A 23,951-nucleotide genomic window follows, 5' to 3' on the forward strand; every position below is an offset into this window, starting at 1 on the left:
TCTAGTATAGCATCTCAAAGAGCCTGCGGTTGTGTACTTTCATGTGTCAATTAAGTGTCTACAGTTAAGTGTAGTGATAATGTACATCAGAACAAACTCTCTCTAGCAATACAGGCACTTCACATAGGGTCAGAGGCCAAAGTAACCTGTTCTGAATCAAGAATAGAAAGACTAGAGAACAGGAGCCCTAAAAATCTAGACTATACTATGAATTCTAGGATCACCCAATGCCCAAGCTTGTTCCGACCTTAAAAAAAAAATCCTAACTCTGGCTATAGGCATAGAATTTGACTTTCTGTGCTATGTTGAAAACACTGTGAGGATCATGAAAGATTTTTAAAGTCTCTGGTAAAGGTATGAATCATAAGAAGATATGCAATAGTTTTAGAAGTTTCAGTTATGCTTTTCTGCTCTAAGACATAAAATTAAGACTTTTTTTTTTGGTCATGGGGCTTGAACTCTGGGCCTGAACACTGTCCCTCAGCTCTTCAGCTCAAGTCTAATGCTCTACCACTTGAGCCACTGCTCCACTTCTGGTTTTCTGAGTGGTTTTATTGGAGATAAGAGTGTCACGAACTTTCCTGCCAGGGCTGGCTTTGAACCACGATCCTCACATCTTAGCCTCCTGAGTAGCTAGGATTACAGGCATGAACCACCAGCTCCCGGCTAAGACTATATTTAAGAAAAACGGCTCCAAAGAAAAAAAAAAGACAACTCCAATTGATTGTTAGTGCATGTTTGTTGTTTCAGTTCAGTCCCTTACTACTTGTTATCAAATTAAATAAATTTATTTCCTATTATCTGTTTAGTTGTCCATGCTCATAATTGGAAAATAACTGTGTATTGTAGATTATTTTGGAGAGGGAAAACTCAACTACTATTTGTTTCAAGAGCCATTAGTTTTGTTAATCATTCAACTCCTCAATTCATTATTACATTTATTTCATGGTATTATGTATTTCATGTTCCTTATTTGGTCATTTTCCTGCATACACACTTTTTCTGCAATGAGATAATTGTAGGTTTAAACCTTGGTCTTTATCTAAATTTTCCTAATAGCTTTGCTTTTCACTCATATCTTACCAAATAAAATAAGTTGATCACACTTCAGATATATGCAGATAGGATGCTATTGTCTTGATATAATTATAACTCTCAGACAAGACCTAGTCAGCCTGCATAGGTTCCTAGGTAGAGAAAAAAATGTTCTCCAAGTATAAAATAAAAAATATATAATATTGCTAAATTTCTTGTATATCAGTTATAGATCAATTAACTTGAACAAGATAGTTTAATAAAGTATATTTATTATTTTATTAATTAAAGTTAGCAATGCTCTATGAAAATGAAAAGAGTGAAATTTTTAATTTCTAACAAATTCTCAACAAACAATTCTTTATTTTAGGGCCAAAGGGAACATATCCCCAGATAAAAAGCATGGCAAGAGGCTGGGAAGGTGGCTCATGTGGTAGAGCATTAACCTGGAGCTGAAGAGCTCAGGGACAGCCCCCAGGCCCAGAGTTCAGGCCCCACAACCACCACCACCACCACCACCAACAAAGGCATAGCAGAATATTTGGGACCAACAATATTTATGATCATTTAAAATATGCTGAGATTTCAAACAATTGAGTAATAATTTTAATAAAAAGGAATAAGAAGACTATAATTATATTCAATGTAAACAAAAGAAATATAATGAGGATAATGTTGTTAGACTTAGAAAACCTAAATATTTTTTTCAAACCCCTTCTATAGTGACCAGAAGATGTGAAGATTTACAAAGAAATTATCAAAAAAGAGTCCATAAATATGAATTGCTGGAGTATCACTAATGTCACTAAAAAGGGAAATAAATAATTAGCATCAAGTTAAAAGCTGTATATTTCATGCTGCAAAATTACTGTATAAATTTATTCTAAAATTTGATTTATCCATTAAATTAAATCATTTAAGTCCCAGTGTAGTTTATTGATTTATATTAGATCAAATGTAAGGGCATACATTAAACCAAAATTTAATAACTGTCAATGCTTTTGATTCAAATGGCCATGAATCAATCTTTAAGTTTATAATGGATATTCATCATTTGGAATGCCAGCTAAGTTCTCTGAGCATTTCTGGGTTATTGCTAGTTAGTTTGAAGAGTTTTAGAAAGAGGATTGCATGGTTATATTTTAATGTGAGAAAAATGACATTTTCTTGTTAGTTATAGCACAGCCTATCCTGGACAAAATATGTTCTCACTGTTCATTATTTTAAGCTACCACAGATGTCTTAAAATCTACAGATTCTCTATATTTAGTCTATATTCAAATTGCAAAATTTAGTTACAGAAGTTTAAAAGGAATCATAAACATAATAAAAATGAATTCATACATCTATTGTCCAACTGTCAGATCATATATTTGAGACTTATATGTCAAACTAATGCATAACAGAATGATACAATAGTTCTGGAGCACCAAGAGACAGCTGAGAACCGATTGGATATCACACATGTTATAGGATACTTTTACCTTTGTTCTATCTATGACAACTAAATGTGAAGCCAAGACAGCATGTTTGGAACAGAAAGAATACCATTTTCCTTGGGGGAAAAATCAATACCAAATTAATTTTTTTAATGGCTCAAATTCCTTAAGTATCTTTTACAGACCTTGTAGACATATCAAATGGAATAAATCCCTCTTTCTGCCAACAGATATATTATGAAAATATTGAAGGAAGATATGAAAATAGATAGCATAGATGTCTCAGTGTGGCTAATGCCATTTGACAAATTCAAAGTTTGTAGAAAGGTTTAGAGGTGGGAGTGATTCCCTGGGCAAGGATGTATAAGAGAAGAGAAATTGAATAGGTAAGGCGGTGTGAGGCAGTGGAGATTGAAGACTATGCTTGAAGGTGATATTACTTACTTGGAAGTGTGAGAAGTTATGTGTAAGAGTGACTGTGGAGACAAGACTTGGATCATTTTAGGAACTTACGGAGATTCTTCCTTGCTTCATCTATAGTTTGATGACTCAACCCAATCAAGTATTCTTCCATTCTATACTTAGAAAGAAAAAGAAGCTGGCTTATTGGGTGGGTGAACTAAAAGAAAATGTCTCTAGATTTGGCACTTGTACCAGTGGAAGTAACTTCTCAGTTATTCTCGATAGCTGGGACCAAATCCCCCCCTCTCCCCCCCCCCCCCGTCCTCCCTCTCTCTCTTCCTCTCTGCCTCATCTTATATACATACAAATAAGCTGACAGAGTCAATACCTTCAACTCTAAAGCGAAGCACATGTATTTCTTTGACATAGTTTACAATTGATTTTCATCCTTATGAAAACTGTACTTCAGAAATGCCATGCCATTCTAAATGTCATCAGCATCCATATGAGAGACGATCTGAAATCACTAGGTTCTACAGTCCTTCTTGATGTTACCTAATAAATGATTGTCACAATGCCCTCGATAGGTGAAGACCTCCCCAGAGAGAGAGAGAGAGAGAAAGAAAGAGAGAGAGAGAGAGAGAGAGAGAGAGAGAGAGAGAGAGAGAGAGAGAGAGAGAGAGAGAAGGAGGGAGGGAGGGAGGGAGGGAGAGAGGAGAGAGACACAGAGACACAGAGGGACAGAAGGACAGAGGGACAGAGACAAAGAATTTCTCAAAGATTTTGGAACCTCTGGACAGAAATTTCATTTTCTCTGAATGCCTTCATCTAGTTGGTTTCTAAGAGCTTTTTATCTCAAACTACAAATTTATTTTCTCAAACCCAGGTCCATTGTCAGATGCAATCTTGTCATAAAGAGTAACATCATGCCTTCCTCCTTTTAGGCAACATTGCTACATTCTAAACACTCTTCTATGGGGTTAACAGCTACTAAAGCTTACTCAACATTGGAAATAGTTCATGAATCTAACACTTTCCATACTCCCTGATAAGAAAAAATTGTCTGGTTTGCCATCTAGACTTTCTTATCTAAGAAATTTTAGCAAAGGGTTGTTATTGAATTTCATAACTGTTATGTGACAATGTGAGAAAGAAGGAAGATAATCATTTTACCAGCAAAGTAGATTCATGCAAAATCAAATGTGAGGACTAGTTAGAAAATTGGATATCAAAAGATGATCCAAACAAGTAAGACCTCAGCATCCTGAGTAACCCTTCTGAGGTCTAAGGAAAGGTCACTCTTACCTCCTATAATTGATTCAATATCAGTGGTATTGGGCTTTGAAAAATTAAAACAAATCCATTTATGCCATTTATTTTCAGAGTAACTACATTTTAATTTCAAAAAGTATTAGCTATGATTTCAGTTCCCTGTATTAAAATCTGGAGTTCTCCAGATCGTGATTTCTTTAATATTCCAAAACAAAAAAGCACCTAATATGCTCAGATAAAATAAGTTAATTGGCTTTACTCTCTAGTAACTTCATGTATGGACAAATATTTTAGTTTTCTTGTAATTCATCTTTATTCCTTGGAAGTTAATGAAATGAGTAAGTGTTAGCTGCATGGATGAGAATGAGAAAGGAAATCACCCTAACAAGGCTTACAGGCTGACAGGAACCATAGCAGTGTGTAGACAATCTAAACTGATCTAGAATGTTGTTAAGAGATTATTGATGAATTCTGTAGAGAAAACACAGTTGAATTTATAGTTAGAATTTATATTAGAAAACCATTTTATTTAATATGGTTTGACCTTTGAAATAATTAATCAAATGAAGTAATTCAGCCAGGCTAGTATCTGTTAAGAAGAGGCCAAGTAAGAACCACACCAGCCCTGTAGTATTCAGGTAAAGGGTCAGTTCATTCATCATAACGGCTGGCACCACGGCATGTTGGGAGAAAGGGAGGGACATAGAGGAGATGTGAAAAACTTTAAAAAAATGCTTAAAATATTATATAGGTATAAAGAGGTAGTACTGCTATTAATGAATTTAAGTCTCAGAGGTTTTGGATTGAGTAATAAATTTGTGGATTAAGTGTGTACACAATGGGGTATAGGGTCTACTAGTTAACTACGGGTTTATCTGAGGATGTGCAGGACAAGAGTTAAGTCACATAAAGAAGAACAAAAGAGAGGAAAAGGTGGAAGGGATGGGAAAGGGAGAAGAAAAGATCAGAAGTTCAGTAGAGCTAGACAAAAAACAAATAGATAATTAAGAAAGAAAGAAAAAGAGAAAGAAGACAAGAAAAGAAAGGAAAACGCTCATTCACGTATTCCTAAAATAAAAATTATGAGGAGAGAAAAAAAAAGTTACTGGAAAACAATTATTTTTTCAGAAGAGGCAAAAATTAAAGATTAATAAAAGTTTTAGAAGAGAAAAAAATTTTATATATATATATATATATGGTAACAAAAAACAAAAAACAAACAAAAAAAGAAAAGAAGAAGAAGAAAAAAAAAGAAAAAAAAGAAAAGTTCTTTGATTTTTTTTGGGGGGGGAGGGGTGGGAAGAATCCTGTATCTCCCTTTTGTCTGTAACCAGCCTCTTGTCTCTGGTCATCTTGAGGTCCTGTGGCTTGATTGGTTTCTTAAGTCGGTTTGTTGGAAGAGGCAGAAAAATGCTCTGCTTTACCCAAGATTTTGAGATCCCCCTCCCAGGTTAGTTTTCTGGGAGGGTGATCTGCTTTGAGAATCACAAAAGAGGGGGATGCAGTGATGAGGCTAGGTTCTGGGTAGAGTTGAGGCCTTTCAACAAACAGTAGCTTTTCCCTGGGGCTATTTGTGAAAAAACTCACAGAGCCCAGCCTGGAGCCATTCTCAGGGTTTCTGTTTTTCAATTGATTGTGGTGGCTGCTAGAGGGAGGGGCAGCCTCTGGCTCTGGTTACCCAGTGAGGAAAGCCACTCCAATGGCTGGCGCCTGAGCTGGGCACCAGGGCATGTTGGAACTCTACACAGCTGGGAAAGATCCTGGGAAAAAGAGGGTGACCGGCCCTGGGCTAGGCCTTATCTAGGGTAGGGCGCTGGGAAAGATGTGGCCACACCGAATCCAGATGTGATCTCAGCGGATGCAGATGTGACCTCTTCCAGTTGTGCCAGTTGTGCAGGTACTGGGTGGAGACCTGGCAGCGAGGAGGGCAGAGTCAGCTTACCATCCAGGAGTAGACCTTAAAGGATCCCTCAAATCAGTGTTTAAAAGAAAAACATACTAAACTCAGGTTGGGTGCCTGTAATCCTAGCTACTCAGGAAGCTGAGATCTGAGATGATTGTGGTTCAAAGCCAGCCCAGGCAAAAAAGTCCATGAGACTCTTATCTCTAATCAACCACCAGAAAACTGGAAGTGGTGCTATGGCTCAAGTTACAAAGAGCTAGTCTTGAGCTAAAGAGCTCAAGGACAGTGCCCAGGACCAGAATTCAAGCCTCAAGACAACAACAACAACAACAGCAACAAAGCTGCCTTCTAATTTAGAACATCAACAACAAAACTAAATACCTAAACCACAGTTCAAATAGATAATCTACAATCTGGGTTTATTCCATATAGGCTCAGCCCTTTTCTAGATATCTTAAACAAATTATTTAAAATCTCTATCTCAGTTCTTCATCAGTAAAAGGGACAAACAATGATGCGTACTTCTAAAGAATTTGATATGGATCCAGATGGTTTAAAACAAGGACAACATGACTTTTATAGAATAAGCAATATACAATAATTGACATTATGATGTTGATAGTGATGATAAGGCTGGTTATAATGGTGAGATGATATCATTCTTGAAGCTGGATCACAATTTTAATATCCATTATCATGTTTCCTAATCCTTGTTTGTCAGCCTGGCTATACTTGTCAGAGTTCTCCACTTGTGATACTGTTGAACAGGGGAAGAGAATTCAGTAGAAGTAAATATATGAGTAAGTTTCAGACCTGAAAGATAATTTCTGTTCTCTTTTCCAACACTCAAAAACACAATAATTCAGAAATTTTAGGAAATGTCTATAAATAGGGGCATGATATTTTCTTTCAAATAGTATTTTTAAAGCTGATCAGTAGAAGAAGGAAACTATTCTAGCTTTTTAATGGTGAAAGAAATTGTCGAAAGATTTTAAGTGGAGTATTAAGACTTTTGAGAAGTCAAATTTTCTACAAAGGACATGGATCACTTTAGCATGAAATAAGTTGCCTGGTTATAAGGTGTCTAGACACAGGTGATAATGAACTTTAAATTCTGAGATACTTTTAATCTGTAACTCATTTAGTCATATTAATTAAAGAACAGTTTCTGTAGCAACAGTGCACATTTCACTAATTGGGTTGTAGTGAATATCAAGTATAAAATATATTTTCAACTACAATAATTTGCTCTATTTCTACAATATTTCTATGTCAAATGTATACTTTTTTTCCAAGCCAATCTTTTGTCTGGTTACTCTTTCATTAAACTCTTTTGTTGGACAAAATATTAGGTTAGAACATTGCAAATCGCAGGACTAGTCTTTAGGACCACATCACAAAGCAAGAAAATTTCATAGTCCATACATGGACACACAAAAATATGAGAACAAAGTGCCATCCACATCATACTAAGCAGACAGAATCAGTGTTATTCAACTTTAACAAAGTTCTGGGATGTATTGGGCTTAACAAATTGTGAGGGTGCAAACATTACAATGATTACTACTGTCTGGCATTGGCATTATGCATGCTAAAAATAAATACTCCATGGGAGGGAAGAAAAGAAGGGAAAGTGATTCAAGTGGATGAAAGTACTCATAAGTACAAAATTATATTTTTTGTAGTTTTACTAAAACACTTGCAAAGTGATGTGTATTACAAATATAAATTAATGTACAAAACTGGAAGCAAATAAAAATTAAAATTTCACATATTACAGGGAAAGAATATATCCTCAGCCAGGCACCTGTAATCCTAGTTATTTAGGAGATTGAGATCTGAGGATCACGATTCAAAGCCATCCCGGGCAGGAAAGTTTGTGAGACTCTTATCTCCGATAAAACCACCAGAAAACTAGAAGTGGTGATGTAGCTCAAATGGAAGAGCACTAGCCTTGAGCTGAAGAGCTGAGGGACAGCACTGAGGCCCAGAGTTCAAGCCCCATGACTGACCAGAAAAGTATATTCTCAATGTAAGAAATCATAAAAGGAATAATTTTTTTATTTCCCCCATAAAATTAAAATTTGACATACTGAAGGGTTAAACAACATTCAAATGTACATTAAAATAGAGAATAATTGAAAGCTTACATGATATTAATTCTTCATTTTGATAAAGACTGATGGTACAGTAGCAAAATATTATGATTTAAAAAGGTAAAATATAAAAGCAATTATACCTATTTTAGTATACACTTTCTGGACACTTCAAATATTTTCTTAAGAATTTATCATAGGGAAACAAACTAGACTGCAAATAAAGATTGGCTAAATCTTTGTCATCATGCCATTTGTAATTCTGATGCATTCACTTCCTATTGCTGCATAAAACAACCAACTACCACATGTTAATGTCTTTAACACTAAGAAGTGCATTATCTTACAGATTTGGAAGTCAGAAATCTGAAATAGGTCTTACTATGTTTACTGAAATAAGCTGAAATCAAGGTATGGCAGAACTATGTTCCATCTGAATAGAAGAGAATCCATGCACTTGCACTTAACCCAAATTTCAAAAGCCACTTGCATTCTTTGGCTAATTGTCAAAGCCAGCAGTGTGGCATCTTCGTATCTCTATACTTGATCATGGTCTTTTCACCTCTCTTTCATTTTTGAAAACCATTGCAACTACCTCGGACTCACCCACATATAATCCATTATAACTTTTCACCTCAAGATTTTTTTGTTAATCAAAGTTGTCGAGTCCCTTTCATTATATAAAGCAACTTATTAATCGGTGCTCGATTTGGGCTGCAGACATTACTGGAGCCCATATTGGTACAATGCATCTTTAAATGAAAGTATCTCCCCAAAATCTTACTGGGAATATAATAGTTAAAAGTATGTAGAATATAGTGACTAAAGTGGGGATTGAAAAGTTTCATATAATAACTTTCTGAAATTAAATATTTATAAATACAATTGGAATACAATATCTGAATACTGTTACTTATCTTTATTTGTACAATGATCATGAACTACTGTTTAATCAGTAAAATAGATGTATATACAAACACTGAGAAGTTTGGAAAGGAGGTCAGGTAGGTACCTGAGAAGCCATGGGTATGTTATGATTTTGGAAAGCCAAAGTAGTGAAATAGAGGCAAAACTTACTTTAGATCTGATCTTAAGGTTGAGACTTAAGTTCATCATCTGAAGGTTATTAACATATCATTGATAAAACCAACATTTGTTTCATCAATACTTGGATTTTAAGGCAGTAAAAACTGGTTTCAGTTTTTCAACTTCCTGATCTTTAAGAAAGAAAATAGAATTTTAATCCAAGGTTGTGATCATTTGTTAGGAAATCAATACATAACTAGACCAATTTATAACAATACTTACTGCAAGATATTCTTGAAATGTTTGGGTTAAATCTCAAAGAGGCAAAACCAAAAGGCATATGAATGTTGCAACTGACATCAACTGACATCAGCTGATGTCAGTTAAACTTTGTTAAACTTAACGTGCACATTCATTTCAGCCAAATGAAACATTAATTTGAAAGAAATAATGGCAGCAAGATGGTGAAATAGTATGTCCTTGCCCTAGGTCCCACATGGAAATAGTAATTTGACAATGATCAGCAAACCAAAACATCTTCGTGAGATTTCCAGAATCTACCTAAGAGATGGGAACAGTATAGCTTCACAAAAAAAGCTGAAAATAGTTACACTGAAATAGAAGTACAATCTCAACCCACATCAGCCTCTACCTTAAGCCAGCAGAGCTCATTACAAGAATAGGTGGTTCCTTTTCATGACTTCTGTCTTGAAGGAAAAGATTGGATCATGTATCCAGTATTCGGGCACTTGAGAAAACTGCCCATAGTATTGTTATTTTTCATTCTGACAATAAAGAAAAAATACATTGGGCTACATTGTAGGCCAAATAACCATAAAGGACAAATAAGTAATATTCCATCCCACAGCACTTGGAACATTTACCAAGATATAAAATATAGTAGATCACAAAACAAGATTTCACAAGCTTAAAATGATTAAGAAAAATTGAATTCATGCCAACATAAGCCCATCTTTAATAACATTCTGAAGATGAAAAATGTTTAGAATTTAGAGACAAACTCATCTAAAGAGGCAAAACATTTCCCTGTGAAAACCAGAAGACCATGCTGAAAAAAGTTACAGAAAGTGCAATCCTAAGGAAAAAAAATCATGTCCATGAACTTAATGTTGCTAAGTTAAAATGTCATAAAATCCAAAGGATTTACGGATCAATTCACTTTTTTTGAAAACCCGAATTCAATTTTACAGAAGTAGAGAAGTGTTCAGTCGTAAAATTCATGTAAAAAATTACAAAATCTCTGAAAAGCAAAATAGTATTTATCAACAAGGAGAATAAAGTGGAGACCTCCCTCACACATCTTTATTTCCAAACAAGAAAGCTTACATAATCAATACAGACTGGTATTGGCCAAACACACACACACCACACACACACACACACACACACACACACATACACACATGCACACACACACACGTACACGCGCACACACACACGCACACACAAGCATAAACCAATGGAACACAATAGAAAGCCTAGTGATAAGCACACACACAAACAGTCAAGTTATTTTCAATGAAGGTTGCAAGATGATCTCTTCCATCTTACTTGAGCTATTTATGTTAAAACATGGAAATAAAGATTTTTGAAGAGATACCTCACTGCAATGTTCATTGCTGCATATTCTATTATACAAGATGTTAAAACAGTCAAAATATCTGTTGATGGATAGGTAGGCTACAATTACATTGATTTATAGATGCAGCGGAATATTATTTGGGCATCAAAAAATGACAATCCCAATACATGTTATACCTTGAATAAGCCTGAATGACTTTACGCTAAGTAAAACAAGCCAATCAGCAGAGGTACAATGACAGCATTTATATAGGAAATCTAGCATAGTGACCCTCATAGAAATGAAAAGTGGAATGGTGACTGGGACAGGTATACATGAGAAAAAGGAGGAGTGTTGTTCAACAGTGTGGTTTCGGGCTTGTAAGATGAAAAGGTTTTACTAATAGTGTAGGTATACTTACAAATAGATAAGTGGATAAATCTTATGGCTTACCTTGTAATGAATTGAATTTAAGGATTAAGTAGTAGCAACCATTTTCCTACATTTACAAATTTGCTGTTTTTCTAAATCAGAAGAGATATCTGACAACATAGCATTAGTGTCAATCCACTACCACTTCATCCTACTGAGAGATGCATACTATGCATCAAGCAGTGTCAGGATTGGTTTCAAGTAGCTTTACTTCACATTCAAATACACACACAGTTATAAACACACACACACACACACACACACACACACACACACACACACACACACACACACACACACACACACACACCCCACAGTGACACTTTCTTGACACTGAAATAAAAAATTACCACAAACCAGGCAAACGAAACAAATGAGGCGATGAGCCTGTGGATATGTTATCTATGTTATTATAGATAACAGATATATTTGGCTCAGTTATTAGCACTAATATATCTATATATAAGCAAATAAGTATAAATTGATGAATTAATTTAAAATTGTATTTGCTCTGAGTTGGTGAAGCCAGGCTTCTGGAACTGAGTTATCAGCAGAGCTGAACTTCAGCTGAGACTTAGGGTGGATCCTGATCTTTGCCTTGTGTGGCACAGGGGGTTCAGTCTTCCCTTGGCTTGTAGACACATCCTTCTAATCTAATTAACCTTCATCAGACTGTCTTCCCTTCTGTATATCATCCTCATGTATTCTGTCTCCCACATGAAGATGTATGATTGACTGGCACTGGAAATGGGGAGTAATAATATAGTTGTGCAGTGTGTGAGATATTGGTAAGGAATGCTACTGGTTATAGAGTTTCTTTGCTGATGAAAAATATTGCTTGTGGTCAATGAATAAAGGCAAATACAATTTTAAAAAACCCCACTGAGTTTCATACTTCCAATAGGAAAATTGTATTATGCATAAGTTATAGTCTATGTGTTGGAGGAGAAGAAGAAACCTATGGTCATGAAATCCTCCAATCCAATGCCTACAAATATTAAAAGTGACCAAATGAAATGCATATGTACATGCATATGCTAGAAATGGGAACAAGAATGTTTGAAAGCCCAACCTCCATTAGGAACATACAGTTTCTACAACTTGCATTTCTGAAGATCCTTAAGGACGTGATCATCCATTTCTGTGAACTTACAATAATTTAAAAGTGTCTAAAATAAAACATTGTCCTTTCTCCCCCTCGCCCCATCTCCCCCAGGATTGACATCTTTAAATACGTGATCTACGGCATCGCAGCGGCTTTCTTCGTGTATGGCATTCTGCTGATGGTGGAAGGCTTCTTCACAACCGGCGCCATCAAAGATCTCTATGGCGATTTCAAAATCACCACCTGTGGTAGATGCGTGAGTGCCTGGGTAGGTTGTCTCCCTGCGAGTTCAATCGCGTTCCCTTCGGTGCACCACGAGCTCTTTACATTCCTCCACCAAGAGCTCAAGGATTCTTTAATCCAGCGGGATTGCCTTCTGTGGTGGTTATCACCACGCATTGACAAAATCAGTTCCAAGTTAAGAAGATGCTTCGAGGAAACTCAGTTTTATGTTTTTATCCATACATTTCAAAAATTGTCCTTCAGTAGTTGTACAAAGGGGGGTTTCTATTCCACCTGTCAGTTTATGACTATAAAGCGTCCACATTCATATCACCCCTATGGTCATTCTCAGATTTAAATTCCAAGTTGCATGCAGCACAAGGAAATCGATTTTGCTTCTACAGGCAACAGAAATGTCTATTGGTTTGTGATTATTTATGACAAAAGGCTTTGGAGGTTCTCATAAGAAATGATACCAAAATCCCTTCTCAGTTTGAAGGGTGGGATTTTGTTCTGCCTCTCTTTGAACACAACTCCGTGTTTTTAAATGTAAAAATAGAGTTAATTTCTCTTTTCTCCTGATTTATGATGAAGATCTTATTGAATCTGGTCCTCAGCCCTTTTTGTTTAATATGATACTAAGTGATTCATCAAATTTTATTCATATGCTAGAGTTAGTGCAATGCAAAAAAAAATGTTACATAGCAATTCCCAGAATGGTGAATATTGAGAATGGCTGAAAATATTGTCACATGTTTTAGGCAGAATAGTTTCATAGCAATGAAATATTGAACCTTCCACCTTACATTGACCTGATTTTCTCTTTGCTAGGCTATATAAGAACTTATGTTTAATTATAGCATATAATTTATACTAAGTATGCTGTCTCTAATAAGGAATGATGTAAATTGCCCCAATCTCACAGAAAAGTTGAAAACTACCCATGAATAAACAGTTTTCCTCACTAGCTAGCAGAAGATGCCAGGGTGCTGCTCTGTGTTATCGGATAAAATAATTTTCCCCAGTTGTGGCTATCTATTGTTAATGGAATAATTTCTCACAGAACTCATCTTTTTCTAATTTAGACATCATTTATTATAGCACACGCAGAGAAAACATGCACATATTCAAACAAATGAGAATAATGTGACCAAAGAGTTCTAACCTGGGCCTCATCACCTAAATTCTTTGGACTCATATCAAATCCAAGATTTAGAGAAGATTCTGATACATAAGAAAATGTTAGCTTAATGAACAAGAACATGCCTTAAGTGCGTTCTCAGTCACCCCTGGAGCCATTTCGCTAGCAAGTAGAAAGACTCTGACTGTTTAGCATCATTCTCTTTTGCCCGTAGCAAAGAGTCAATTCAGTTAATGAAGAGCTTTTCCTTATAGTTTGGATAGCAGCACGGAAATGTCGTTTATGAGCTTTTAGATAGTCACTGAACCTCCCTGCAGTCACAGCTTGCTTAACATCATCTCCAAAGCTTTTCCACCTCAGAGTCCATGACACTACAGAAGTGAACTAGTAAAAGTGAAGGAGAGTGGGCAAGGTGGCTCAGTGGTAGAGTGCTTGCCTCGTGTGCATGAGGCCCTGGGTTCGAGTCCTCAGCACCACATAAGCAGAAAAAGCCAGAAGTGGTGCTATGGCTCAAGTGGTAGAGCGCTAGCCTTGAGCTGAAGAGCTGAGGAACAGCGCCCAGGCCCAGAGTTCAGGCCCCACGGAGAGGCACATTTCTACTCTCAGGATGGCTCTTTTGCCAGGACAGTTGCAGTCAATGTTTCACTCAGAATTGTAAATACAGTTCATAGCAAAAATCACCACAGAAAAAATGCCTTTACGTGTCTAGTTGATTATCTGTCAGCCATCCAGACATCTTAAAGGCATTTCATATATATCTATATATGTGTGTGTGTGTGTGTGTATATATATATATATATATATATACATATATATAATATGAGCCAGTTTTTGTTATAATAGTAACAATCGTGTCACCCATTTCCACCCAAGAGACCAGAAGGTTGGCAGCAGCTGCGTGGGCTCTTCTAGTGGCTATGCATCAGGGAGTCGGCCCACCAAGATGCCCCACCCACTCCCTTAACACCCCCTCTGCCACCTGGGAATGAGCAGAAGTTAGACGGAAGGAGAATCTGCAATATCCTCAACGCCGACGGACAGCAGTGCCGAGGGGAGGGCCTCTCACGCATGCTCCGTGCACCTCAACTCCAGGGCCTAAGAAGTCCACAGTAGAGGCTGTAGTTAGCTTTGTGGAGCCCTGAGAGACTTCTCCATACCCTTGCTTGTCACCTTGGCCTCAGAGTCACTGGCATCAAAAAGAGTAAAGTTCATTTTCTACCCACTTAGGGTACATATTTTCTTTTCTGAATAGCCTGTTCCTTTGTGTTTCCTTTCAGAAAGACACACATCATCCTGGCCTAGCATGGTGGGCCTCATTTTTTGCTTCCTTACTTTTTTTTCCCTTTTTTTTTCAAGTCCCAGGGCTTGAACTCAGGGCCTGGGTACTGTTGCTGAGTTTCTTTTGCTCACTTGAGCCACAGCACCCCTTGCAGCTTTTTCTGTTTATGTGGTACTGAGGAATCAAACCCAGGGCTTCATGCATGCTAGGCAAGCACTCTACCACTAAGCCACCTTCCCAGTTCAGCTTGCTTACTTTTGTAATGACCTTGTCTTCAAATAAGGCTACTTTCTGAGATAGTACAGGTAAATTTCATCTTGCAAATTTGGGGATGATGCAGTTCAACCCATAAACAATGTCTTATTATACAGACAGCATCATGCCATACATAGTTTAAAAGTAACAAAATGAAGCGGTTACTCTTATTAGTGTAAGACAAACCTGCTTCTTTAGGGATTTTTTTTTCTTGTAACTCCCAGCCACTTTCTTTTTTGCATCTTAGTAAGATTATACACTAGGAACTAGAAAGCTCCATTGCTGATAAGCTGCCATTTTGATCTTTTCTCATCCACAATCATAAATTGACTCTTTTACCAATACAAGGATTATCTGCAGAACATGGAAGACCTTAACATTCTAAGATCTCTCTCTTGATGACTACCTGTAGGAAATCTCACCGCATATTCATAAACAAAGTTGTCATCAAGGAACACTGCATTCTAGACTGTCCCTAACATTTAGTCTTAAAAAATTAACACACCTACAAACCAATAAACAATTTCAACCCAGACTGCCAAGACTGTCTGCAAATATAAGACCTTACCTCTCTTTCAAATACACCAAATCAAACATGAAGACTCTGCTGTCCCATTAGGATAATAAAATGGGGAGGAGGGATAGAGACTGTTTCACAAAGGGTGATAATGTTTAAAGTTGTTGCAAAAAGTGTGAATTAAAGCTGAGTGCCTGTAATCCTCGCTACTCAGGAGGCTGAGATCTGAAGTTCAGGGTTTGAAACTAGCCCGGGCAGGAAAGTCCGTGAGAATCTTATCTCCAATAAACTCCTCAGAAAAAGCCAGAAATGGTGCTGTGGTTCAAGTGGTAGAGCACTAGTCTTGAGCACAGAGAGGCTCAGGAACAGCAGGTCTAGAGTTCAAGCCCAGGACCAAAAAAATTTAATTTTTTTTTAAAAAGTGTTAATTGAGGAAGAAAGAACCAAGATTTTATATGGTATAAGTAACTGAAGTAGATCTCACATATGGCTCAAAACTGAACCCTGTAAATACAAGAACAGACGAACCTCATTCTATTGGGTGATATATTAAGCATCTGACACACAAACATTAAGAAGAAATAAATGGAAATTTTCATTCTTTTCCTTTTCTAATGACAAAACTAGATAGAAAGTTTTGATTAGTCCCTTGAGGTGATATTGATGATGCAAAGATAATGCATTACAAAATATAAAGCTTCTGTGTTAGCCAGCATTTTTTTTATTCTTATTATTCAAGTTACAATATAGTCCTTGCCAAACATTAAGAAAAATCTTTCATACTCAGTGGCATTTTAATTTTCCTTAGACATATCTACATATCAGATCAATATAAGATCCATTGTCTTATCATTTATCATACTTAATATTTATCTTATTTTTTAAATAAGCTTTTTATTGTGAGAATACTGTACAGAGGAGGGGTTACAGTTACATGAGCAAAGTAATGAATACATTTCTTATCAAGCATTGTTGTCTCCTCCTTTGTTTTTCCCCTACCATCCCTTCCCTCCCATCTCTACAACTACACTCCCCCATACCCCACCTAAATTGTAAAGTTCGTTTTTTGACATACCGTCTTGTACATCTCATTGTTGCAATGGGTCAACCTGTATCCCTGTTTAAACGATTTGTTTTTTATTTGTTATTATAATCCTAAAGTAACTTTTAAAGTAAATATTTCAATTTGAAATAGTAGTACAGAAAGGTAAAGATGGATTACAGTTCCTATATTTACAAACCCAGTTTCCTGTCTTTTCAGTATCTTACATTATATGGTACACTTGTCAAATTTAATGAGTCAATATTTATATATTTTTATTAATTGAAGTCCAAGGCTTTACTTATTTTCTTTTTACTTAGTCCAGTGTTTACTTTTTTTCTATTTCAGTGTTCTATTCAGAATTTAGCCTATAGGCTGTGCACTTTTGACATTTTCTAAGATGGTTCTTGCTTGTGATGACCTTGACTTTTGAGTATTAGCCAGCCATTTTGTAAATGAGTTTTATTGTAATTTATAAGTTATACTTCTCATGATTAGACTTAGGTAGATCTTGAGTTATGGGGATGAGATTACAGAAAATAAATGTCTTTTTCATGACATCAAGGCTGTCTAAAATACTTTTATTTAAAAAGAAAAGAAAAACAAAAATGTTCCATGAGACTTTATCTAAATTCAGTTTCTTCTAAGCAAAATAGTTCTATTGGAAAATAGCCATATTGAACTTATTAGAAGGCCCACTAGGGAAATTTGAATGGGATGTCCCATAAAACTAAACAAAATCATTAAGAGATTCATCAATCTCACTTCCGTGTATTTATCCAGAATGTTTGCAATCAGTGTATAGATACAGGAGCCAAATTATGCAACTCACCTGTAGCCATCAATGGATGAATAGATAAGAAAACTCTCAGCTTTGTTTTCCTTTTACTGACTGATTGAATTGGATTGGATTAAATACTATTCAGCCTTTAAAAAGAAAGAACATGAAAGTATTTGGTACAACATGAATGGCCCTGTAGAACATGATGCGAGGTGAATTAAAGGGGCAAAGGAAAATGCTGCATGTTCTCACACATACCATTTGGTAAACAGAGTAAATCATAGGCTATTGTACATATCAAAAGCACTGAGAATAAATTTAAAATTACCTCACCACAAAAATGATTGACATTTGAGGTGATGAATATGCTAACAAGCCTGATCCAAATATTATGCAATGTATTATATTAAAACTGTACTTTGTTAAGCCAGAGATGTGGTTAAACATTGAACAATGTTAATCCCCATAGCAAATAGAACTCTACTTTTTAATAGTGCCACCTTTGATCCACAAATTGGTTTATGTTCAGGAGCCCAATTATCCATTATTTTAGCTAGTGGAACAATATTACCAAGTTTTTCTGGATTATCATCTCATTTGTAAAAATAATGCAAGTACCATACAGTAGAAGCTGAAAATGAAGATAAAGGAAAGCCACGCACCAAGTATACTCATGAGATCTTTCTCATCCTCAGTCAGATGCTCTTACTTACTATGGGGTGCCCATTAGATCACCCTAAGAGGTTTTCAAATAATGATGTAATTGGCACAGGAAAGGCCTAAAATCTTTCTTTCTGATTCCTTGCCTGAACTATACGTGAGTGTGCTGGAGAATCCATATGAGAAGCTTCCTTTCTGTGAGCATCTGTCAGTAAAAATTGGTGATCAGAGGATCTTTAAACTGAGCTGTTTTTGCTTTTGTTAAAATGTAAAGACATTAGGCTGAGCGCCTGTGGCTCACGCTTGTAATCCTAGCTATTCAGGAGGCTGAGATCTGAGGATTTTTTTGGTTCAAAACCAGCGTAGGCAGGAAAGGCCGTGAGATTCTTATCTCCAAACAAGCACTTAGAAAACCGGAAGTGGGCTGTGGCCTAAGCGGTAGAGTGAGCGTCTGGAGGTAAAGAACGCAGGGACAGCGCCCAATCCCAGAGTTCAAGCCCCACCAAAAAAGAGAAGAGATTTGTTAAGATGCTCTTACAGTAAAATCCCGAGTATACCAATAAGCTTTCAATCCATTTCAAATGAGAAGATACTGTGGGGTAACTCCTTTGCGCAATTATTTAAATATAACAAAACCTAATATATGTCATTGTCAAATACAGGGTTCTGGGCTAAGATTTTTGGAAACTATTTTTATATTAATACCTAAGAAAGGGAACTTACAAAAATAATTCAGTGAGTGGTTGTTTTTTATTCCAGCAGTTAGGAAATTAATTAATTCCTACACTCAGAGATTATTTGGAGTCAGTCAGCTGGATTGTTTTTATCATTGTTGCTGCCTTCAAATCACACACACCTACTAAGTTCCATAGCAACTCACTGGCGAATGTGTGATGTTCTTCAATCCTAAATACGTTTAGGGGAGTTCATATGAAGAAAAGAATTACCTGTTACAAGTTGAATATTCAAGTAAAACACATGGAGTCTTTCTAGCTGCATAATCAAGGAACAATAATACATGGTCTTCACCCAAAGGATATGGAAGCCTTCCCTCTTGTAGTTCTATTGAAATTTTTGTAGTAAATTTCTAAGCTTGATTCAAATATCCAAGATGACACTAAAACTGGAATTATATATCATGTCAAATAAACTATCTATCACAATTACATTCAGTTAAGGCCAACATATGGTAGGCACTCGACAAATTTATTTTTAGTAAGGAAAAAAAACCCTGAAGAACAATAGTGACAAGAGATTTTTGTTTGGACAGCAAGGTGCATGTCCTGATGAAATGATGCAAACGAAAATAGATCTTTATCTCTTACATATTCGAAACAAAACACAAATTATGGAATATAACTTGCACAACAGAATGAATTATTTTGTTAGAGGTGATGGTTTTGCCATTGGTAATCTGTTCATCCCTGTTTTGAGGCTTACCACAGCTTTCTTCCCTTGCCTGGACTCTGGAAACTGTGCTATGAGAGGATAGGAAAGTTGTTGAGAAGACAGCAACTCTTAGCTGACCCCGCCCTCCATCACACAACTCAGTGAGCCTCATTGATGAATGAACCTTTCCAAGAAGGAGAGAGGAGAAAGACCACATGGGAAAGATTGTTGGTTTTCTTCTAGTAGATAACAACAAAAGGTTAAACAACGGCTCATGTGTGTTTCAAGACCCACCCTTGGCTCCATTCCCACATAGAATGAATCGTTAACATATACACAAAGTGTTCTTAATTTATATGAACGAAACCCTACCATAAGTCTACAATAAGTATTGAAGTACATCAATCCTATGTATTTGCAAAGGAAGATGAAATCATTTTAAAAGTAATATAAATTTTAATAATACTATCAAAATGCCAAGTGGCCTTTTAAAGATAGTTATAATTTTTATATTCGAGTTTTATTTTCTAATTTTTTAAGCCAAGTTTTGTCTCATTACTCATGTGTAAGGTTTAAATATGTCCACCAAATGATAGTTAAGAGACTATACTGGAATTGGGATAGGCTCACCAGACTTCCTCCATTTATTCTTATTTTATACTAGAGAAAATGTGGATGCTGTGTTTGAGATCAGATAAGACCATTTATTAGAAAGCACATGGTTTCCCTCATTTGTGGTCACTAGAGTATGCCGATAAAAAATCTACAAGTAAACACATTGGTTCCTACCTAAGTAGTTACAAATGAACTAACTGAAGTATAATAGACTGTATGGAGAGCTCAAATGGTATAATTCTTTAGGAAGATGAAGATAAAATCCAACAAAATAAGTACTAGGAAATGGATACTTACAAGAGGGAGGATGAAAGCAAGGGGCGTGGTAGAAGCAAGGAGGGAGCCAGGAGAATGCAATGAAGAACTATATGCAATGGAGAACTATAAGGGTCAAATGGGGGTTAAGATGTTGAAGGGATGACACCGATTAATTGTGCACAAAACTGCTTGGTTCAAATGGCAAAAAAGTTTACAACAGAACCTAAAACTTAAGAAAAGTGAGGGAAAGGGTCCATTGGGATGGGAGAGAACATTGAAAGGGGTGACATTGGTCAAGATGCATGGTATTTATAAACTGCTTTGTTGAATGGCAACTCCATTGTACAACTACTTAAAGATAAACACATTAAAGAAAAGAAAGCACATATTTAATTAGATTCTGAGTTTTTAGCAAGTTTGATTTTGATTCTTATTGGCTTTATAGACAACCTCTTCATAAAAGTACATGAATTCTTTGTCTTCATTAATTCTGATAATCCTTGTCAGAAGGACTGCTATATAGATGCATTAACTCAATCATGACACAGCAACCAATTTCACTATTTTTCAAAGTTCTATTTTAGTAGACATTATGGCCACTATTAAATTGTCTCAAGATTTTGTCTGAATCAAGGAATAAAATTTAGACATGATTAACCAGCAAAATATTGTTTGAATAATGTATTTAATTAGATTTGGTGCATTTATTATGTATTAAAGTGTCATTTAAAAATGTGATATACACTTGAACTGCTGAACTTAAGCCTGAATACTTCTATTCACTCTTCTAGAAAAATGCTGTTTAAATTCAGAAGCACCAAATAGCTATAGCTGCAGCTTTTAGTGTCAAAGATTTATATTGTAGAGATTTTCCTATTTGTTATCTTACATCTACCTACTAACAGAGGCACCAAAATATCGAATTAGATGGCATCTCTACCATGCTTAACCTAAAATTTATCCTGAATGAATTTATCTTGAACCCAATTCTCTTATCCAGTTTTATTGAGGAAATACAAACTTATTTTAATTAACTTTTATAAACATTTTTAAATGGTTTCAGAAATAAGGTACAAAGCCGATTTTAAAAGTAACATGATATTTACTAGGTTTTATGTTAAAAGTGAAATTAACATTTGTAGAATAAGAGCTTTCAAATTCACAAAGATATTAAAAAGGAATATAAGTATACAATCATATTATTTACTAATATGATTTCAGAATCTCCATAATAGTAAAGCTAATAATGGGATGATTAAATAGCTTACATATTTATGATTTGAAATGGTTTAGCTGCAATACAAATTGACTGACAACCTATTATGTCTTTGTTTTGGCAATAGAAGTTCTCCTTTTTTAAAAATTTTTATTTATTTTTTTATTGTGAAAATACTGTACAGAGGGGTTACAATTACATGGGCAAGATAATGAGTACATTTTGCTCCAGTCTTCCAAACTTTAAAAAAAATTGAAACGAGATCTACAAAATAAATACACGAATAAAAGGAGGAGGCAATAATGCTTGATAGGAAATTTACTCATTACCTTCTTGTGTAACTGTAACCCCTCTGTACAGTATATGTCCAATAAAAACATATTTAAAAAGTATAAAATATAAATGGTTTTATCCCCCCATTTTAGCTATAGAACCTCTTCCAAAATCATAGATTCCAGCAGGTTTTACACCTAAAGGATTACATTTGTCGAACCCTGGTGTTACAATGGCTGAATCCTGTGGCAATTATTGTTTATGCGCCAGGACTCTAAAACCTTAATATACTGAGTTTACAGGCTAAATAATGAATGCTTCCTTTTCAGTAGATGATGTATTTTTTCCTCTCTTTTTCTCTGTTGTAGTTTATTATGCTGACGTACCTTTTCATGTTGGCCTGGCTGGGAGTTACGGCGTTCAGCTCTCTGCCAGTATACATGTACTTCAATCTGTGGACCATCTGCCGGAACACCACTTTAGTGGAGGGAGCAAATCTCTGCTTGGACCTTCGTCAGTTTGGTAGGTAGATGCTGGATTTTAAGCGTAACAAATATAACTTCATACTCTATCATGAAATAAGTGCCTACAGCATAGTATACATCTCTTGGCCAACATCATTACAACGACCACAGTGATACATTTACTAGGGTGTACATTTGTAAGATGTTCAGCAGTAGATTCAAATAAGCAGGATTTCCAAAACCAGTGGATTTGTTCTCAAAATGCTTATGTATTCCTGTACATTTGAATAGACTTTCAAATTGCATTTCCTGGAATTAGTAGGTTAAAACTGTGGCCACATCTCTAGATTTCCTGCCCCTTCTCAAACTTGATTTGATGTCACCTCCTACTCACATTTTACCATGACAGACTGAACAGTGGAGCTGTCTAGGATGAACATCATCCAGGAAACACATGTCATGACACATTGTCATCTTCCAATGGGAAAAGTTATACCACATTTAAAAATAATCTATGCATCACTTTGACAATTAAATTAAATTTAAAAGTAAATAACAAGAAATAACCAAAACAAATAATGACATAGGAAAAATGCTACTATAAACAAGCAAAAGGCTTCTCTGTAAGGGTGTGTGTGTGTGTGTGTGTGTGTGTGTGTGTGTGTGTGTGTGTGTGTGTGTGTGTGCTGTCTGGGATGAGACCCAGGGTCTTATGCATGCAAAACAAGTACTCCAACACTGAGTTATAGCTCCACTCTGTTTAGTTATATTTAAGCCTAACCCTATATGTAAGAATAATCACAATTTATTCATACATGATATTAACATTTATAGTTTTTATATTTATGTTTATATAAATTGTATAATATTTATATTTATAATGTTAACTAAAGAAATAGAAAGCCTAAGCATCTGAGCTTTATCATGCTCTCCTTGAGAGAGGAAGCTTTTAAAAATGCATAAATAGATAAATCCTATAAACATTAACATAAGGATGAACATATTTTCTTCTGGATGTCTCACCCTTTATCCAAAAGACATTTTTGAGCAGGTATAGTCACATAATCCCTTATATCCTCCATTTTTTTCTAATTCTCATACCCTAATTCCTTCGAGTGTTGTGACAATCATTTACTGCTTTCAGGTCTTCATGTTAAATTATTCAGTTTCCACAGCTCAGTCTGGTGGCCCATATGGTTAACTTCTTTCATAAATGAGAAAATTGAGGCACAAGAACTTCAACTACTCCAGAGTTTCACAGCTTGGAACGGACTGAGCCAGGATCCAAACACAAGCAGCCTTGCTTCACAGTCTGGGCTCTTACTCTTAAGTCTCCCATGTTGAATCAAGCATCAACTGGAAGAGTAGAAAGATAGAGTGTCATTTCAGTTCATTTATCTGAGATTCTATTTCATCAATTGCATAAGTATGAGATATATAAAATTTATTAAAGTTATGCAACTCTACATAGGCAAATGGATTTGTTTATGCATTGAGCAGCCATTAAAAGACAAACTACTAACATCCAAGGATACTCTAAATATTTT

General features: G+C 35.7%; 1 protein-coding gene across 2 annotated transcripts in view; it reads left to right on the forward strand.

Moving 5' to 3' along the window:
* The window catches only part of Gpm6a (glycoprotein M6A), a 243,866-nt gene that overhangs the window by 209,478 nt on the left and 10,437 nt on the right, over nucleotides 1-23,951 (forward strand). For both annotated transcript variants that reach the window (XM_070016456.1, XM_070016455.1), the window contains exons 3-4: nucleotides 12,404-12,560; nucleotides 22,309-22,462. In XM_070016456.1, coding sequence (XP_069872557.1) covers nucleotides 12,404-12,560; nucleotides 22,309-22,462 — 311 coding nt within the window. The remainder of the gene's footprint in view (nucleotides 1-12,403; nucleotides 12,561-22,308; nucleotides 22,463-23,951) is intronic.

The sequence above is a fragment of the Dipodomys merriami genome, unplaced genomic scaffold, assembly GCF_024711535.1.
Source record: "Dipodomys merriami isolate MVZ:Mamm:240054 unplaced genomic scaffold, mDipMer1.0.p SCAF_12, whole genome shotgun sequence".
Taxonomy (NCBI): domain Eukaryota; kingdom Metazoa; phylum Chordata; class Mammalia; order Rodentia; family Heteromyidae; genus Dipodomys; species Dipodomys merriami.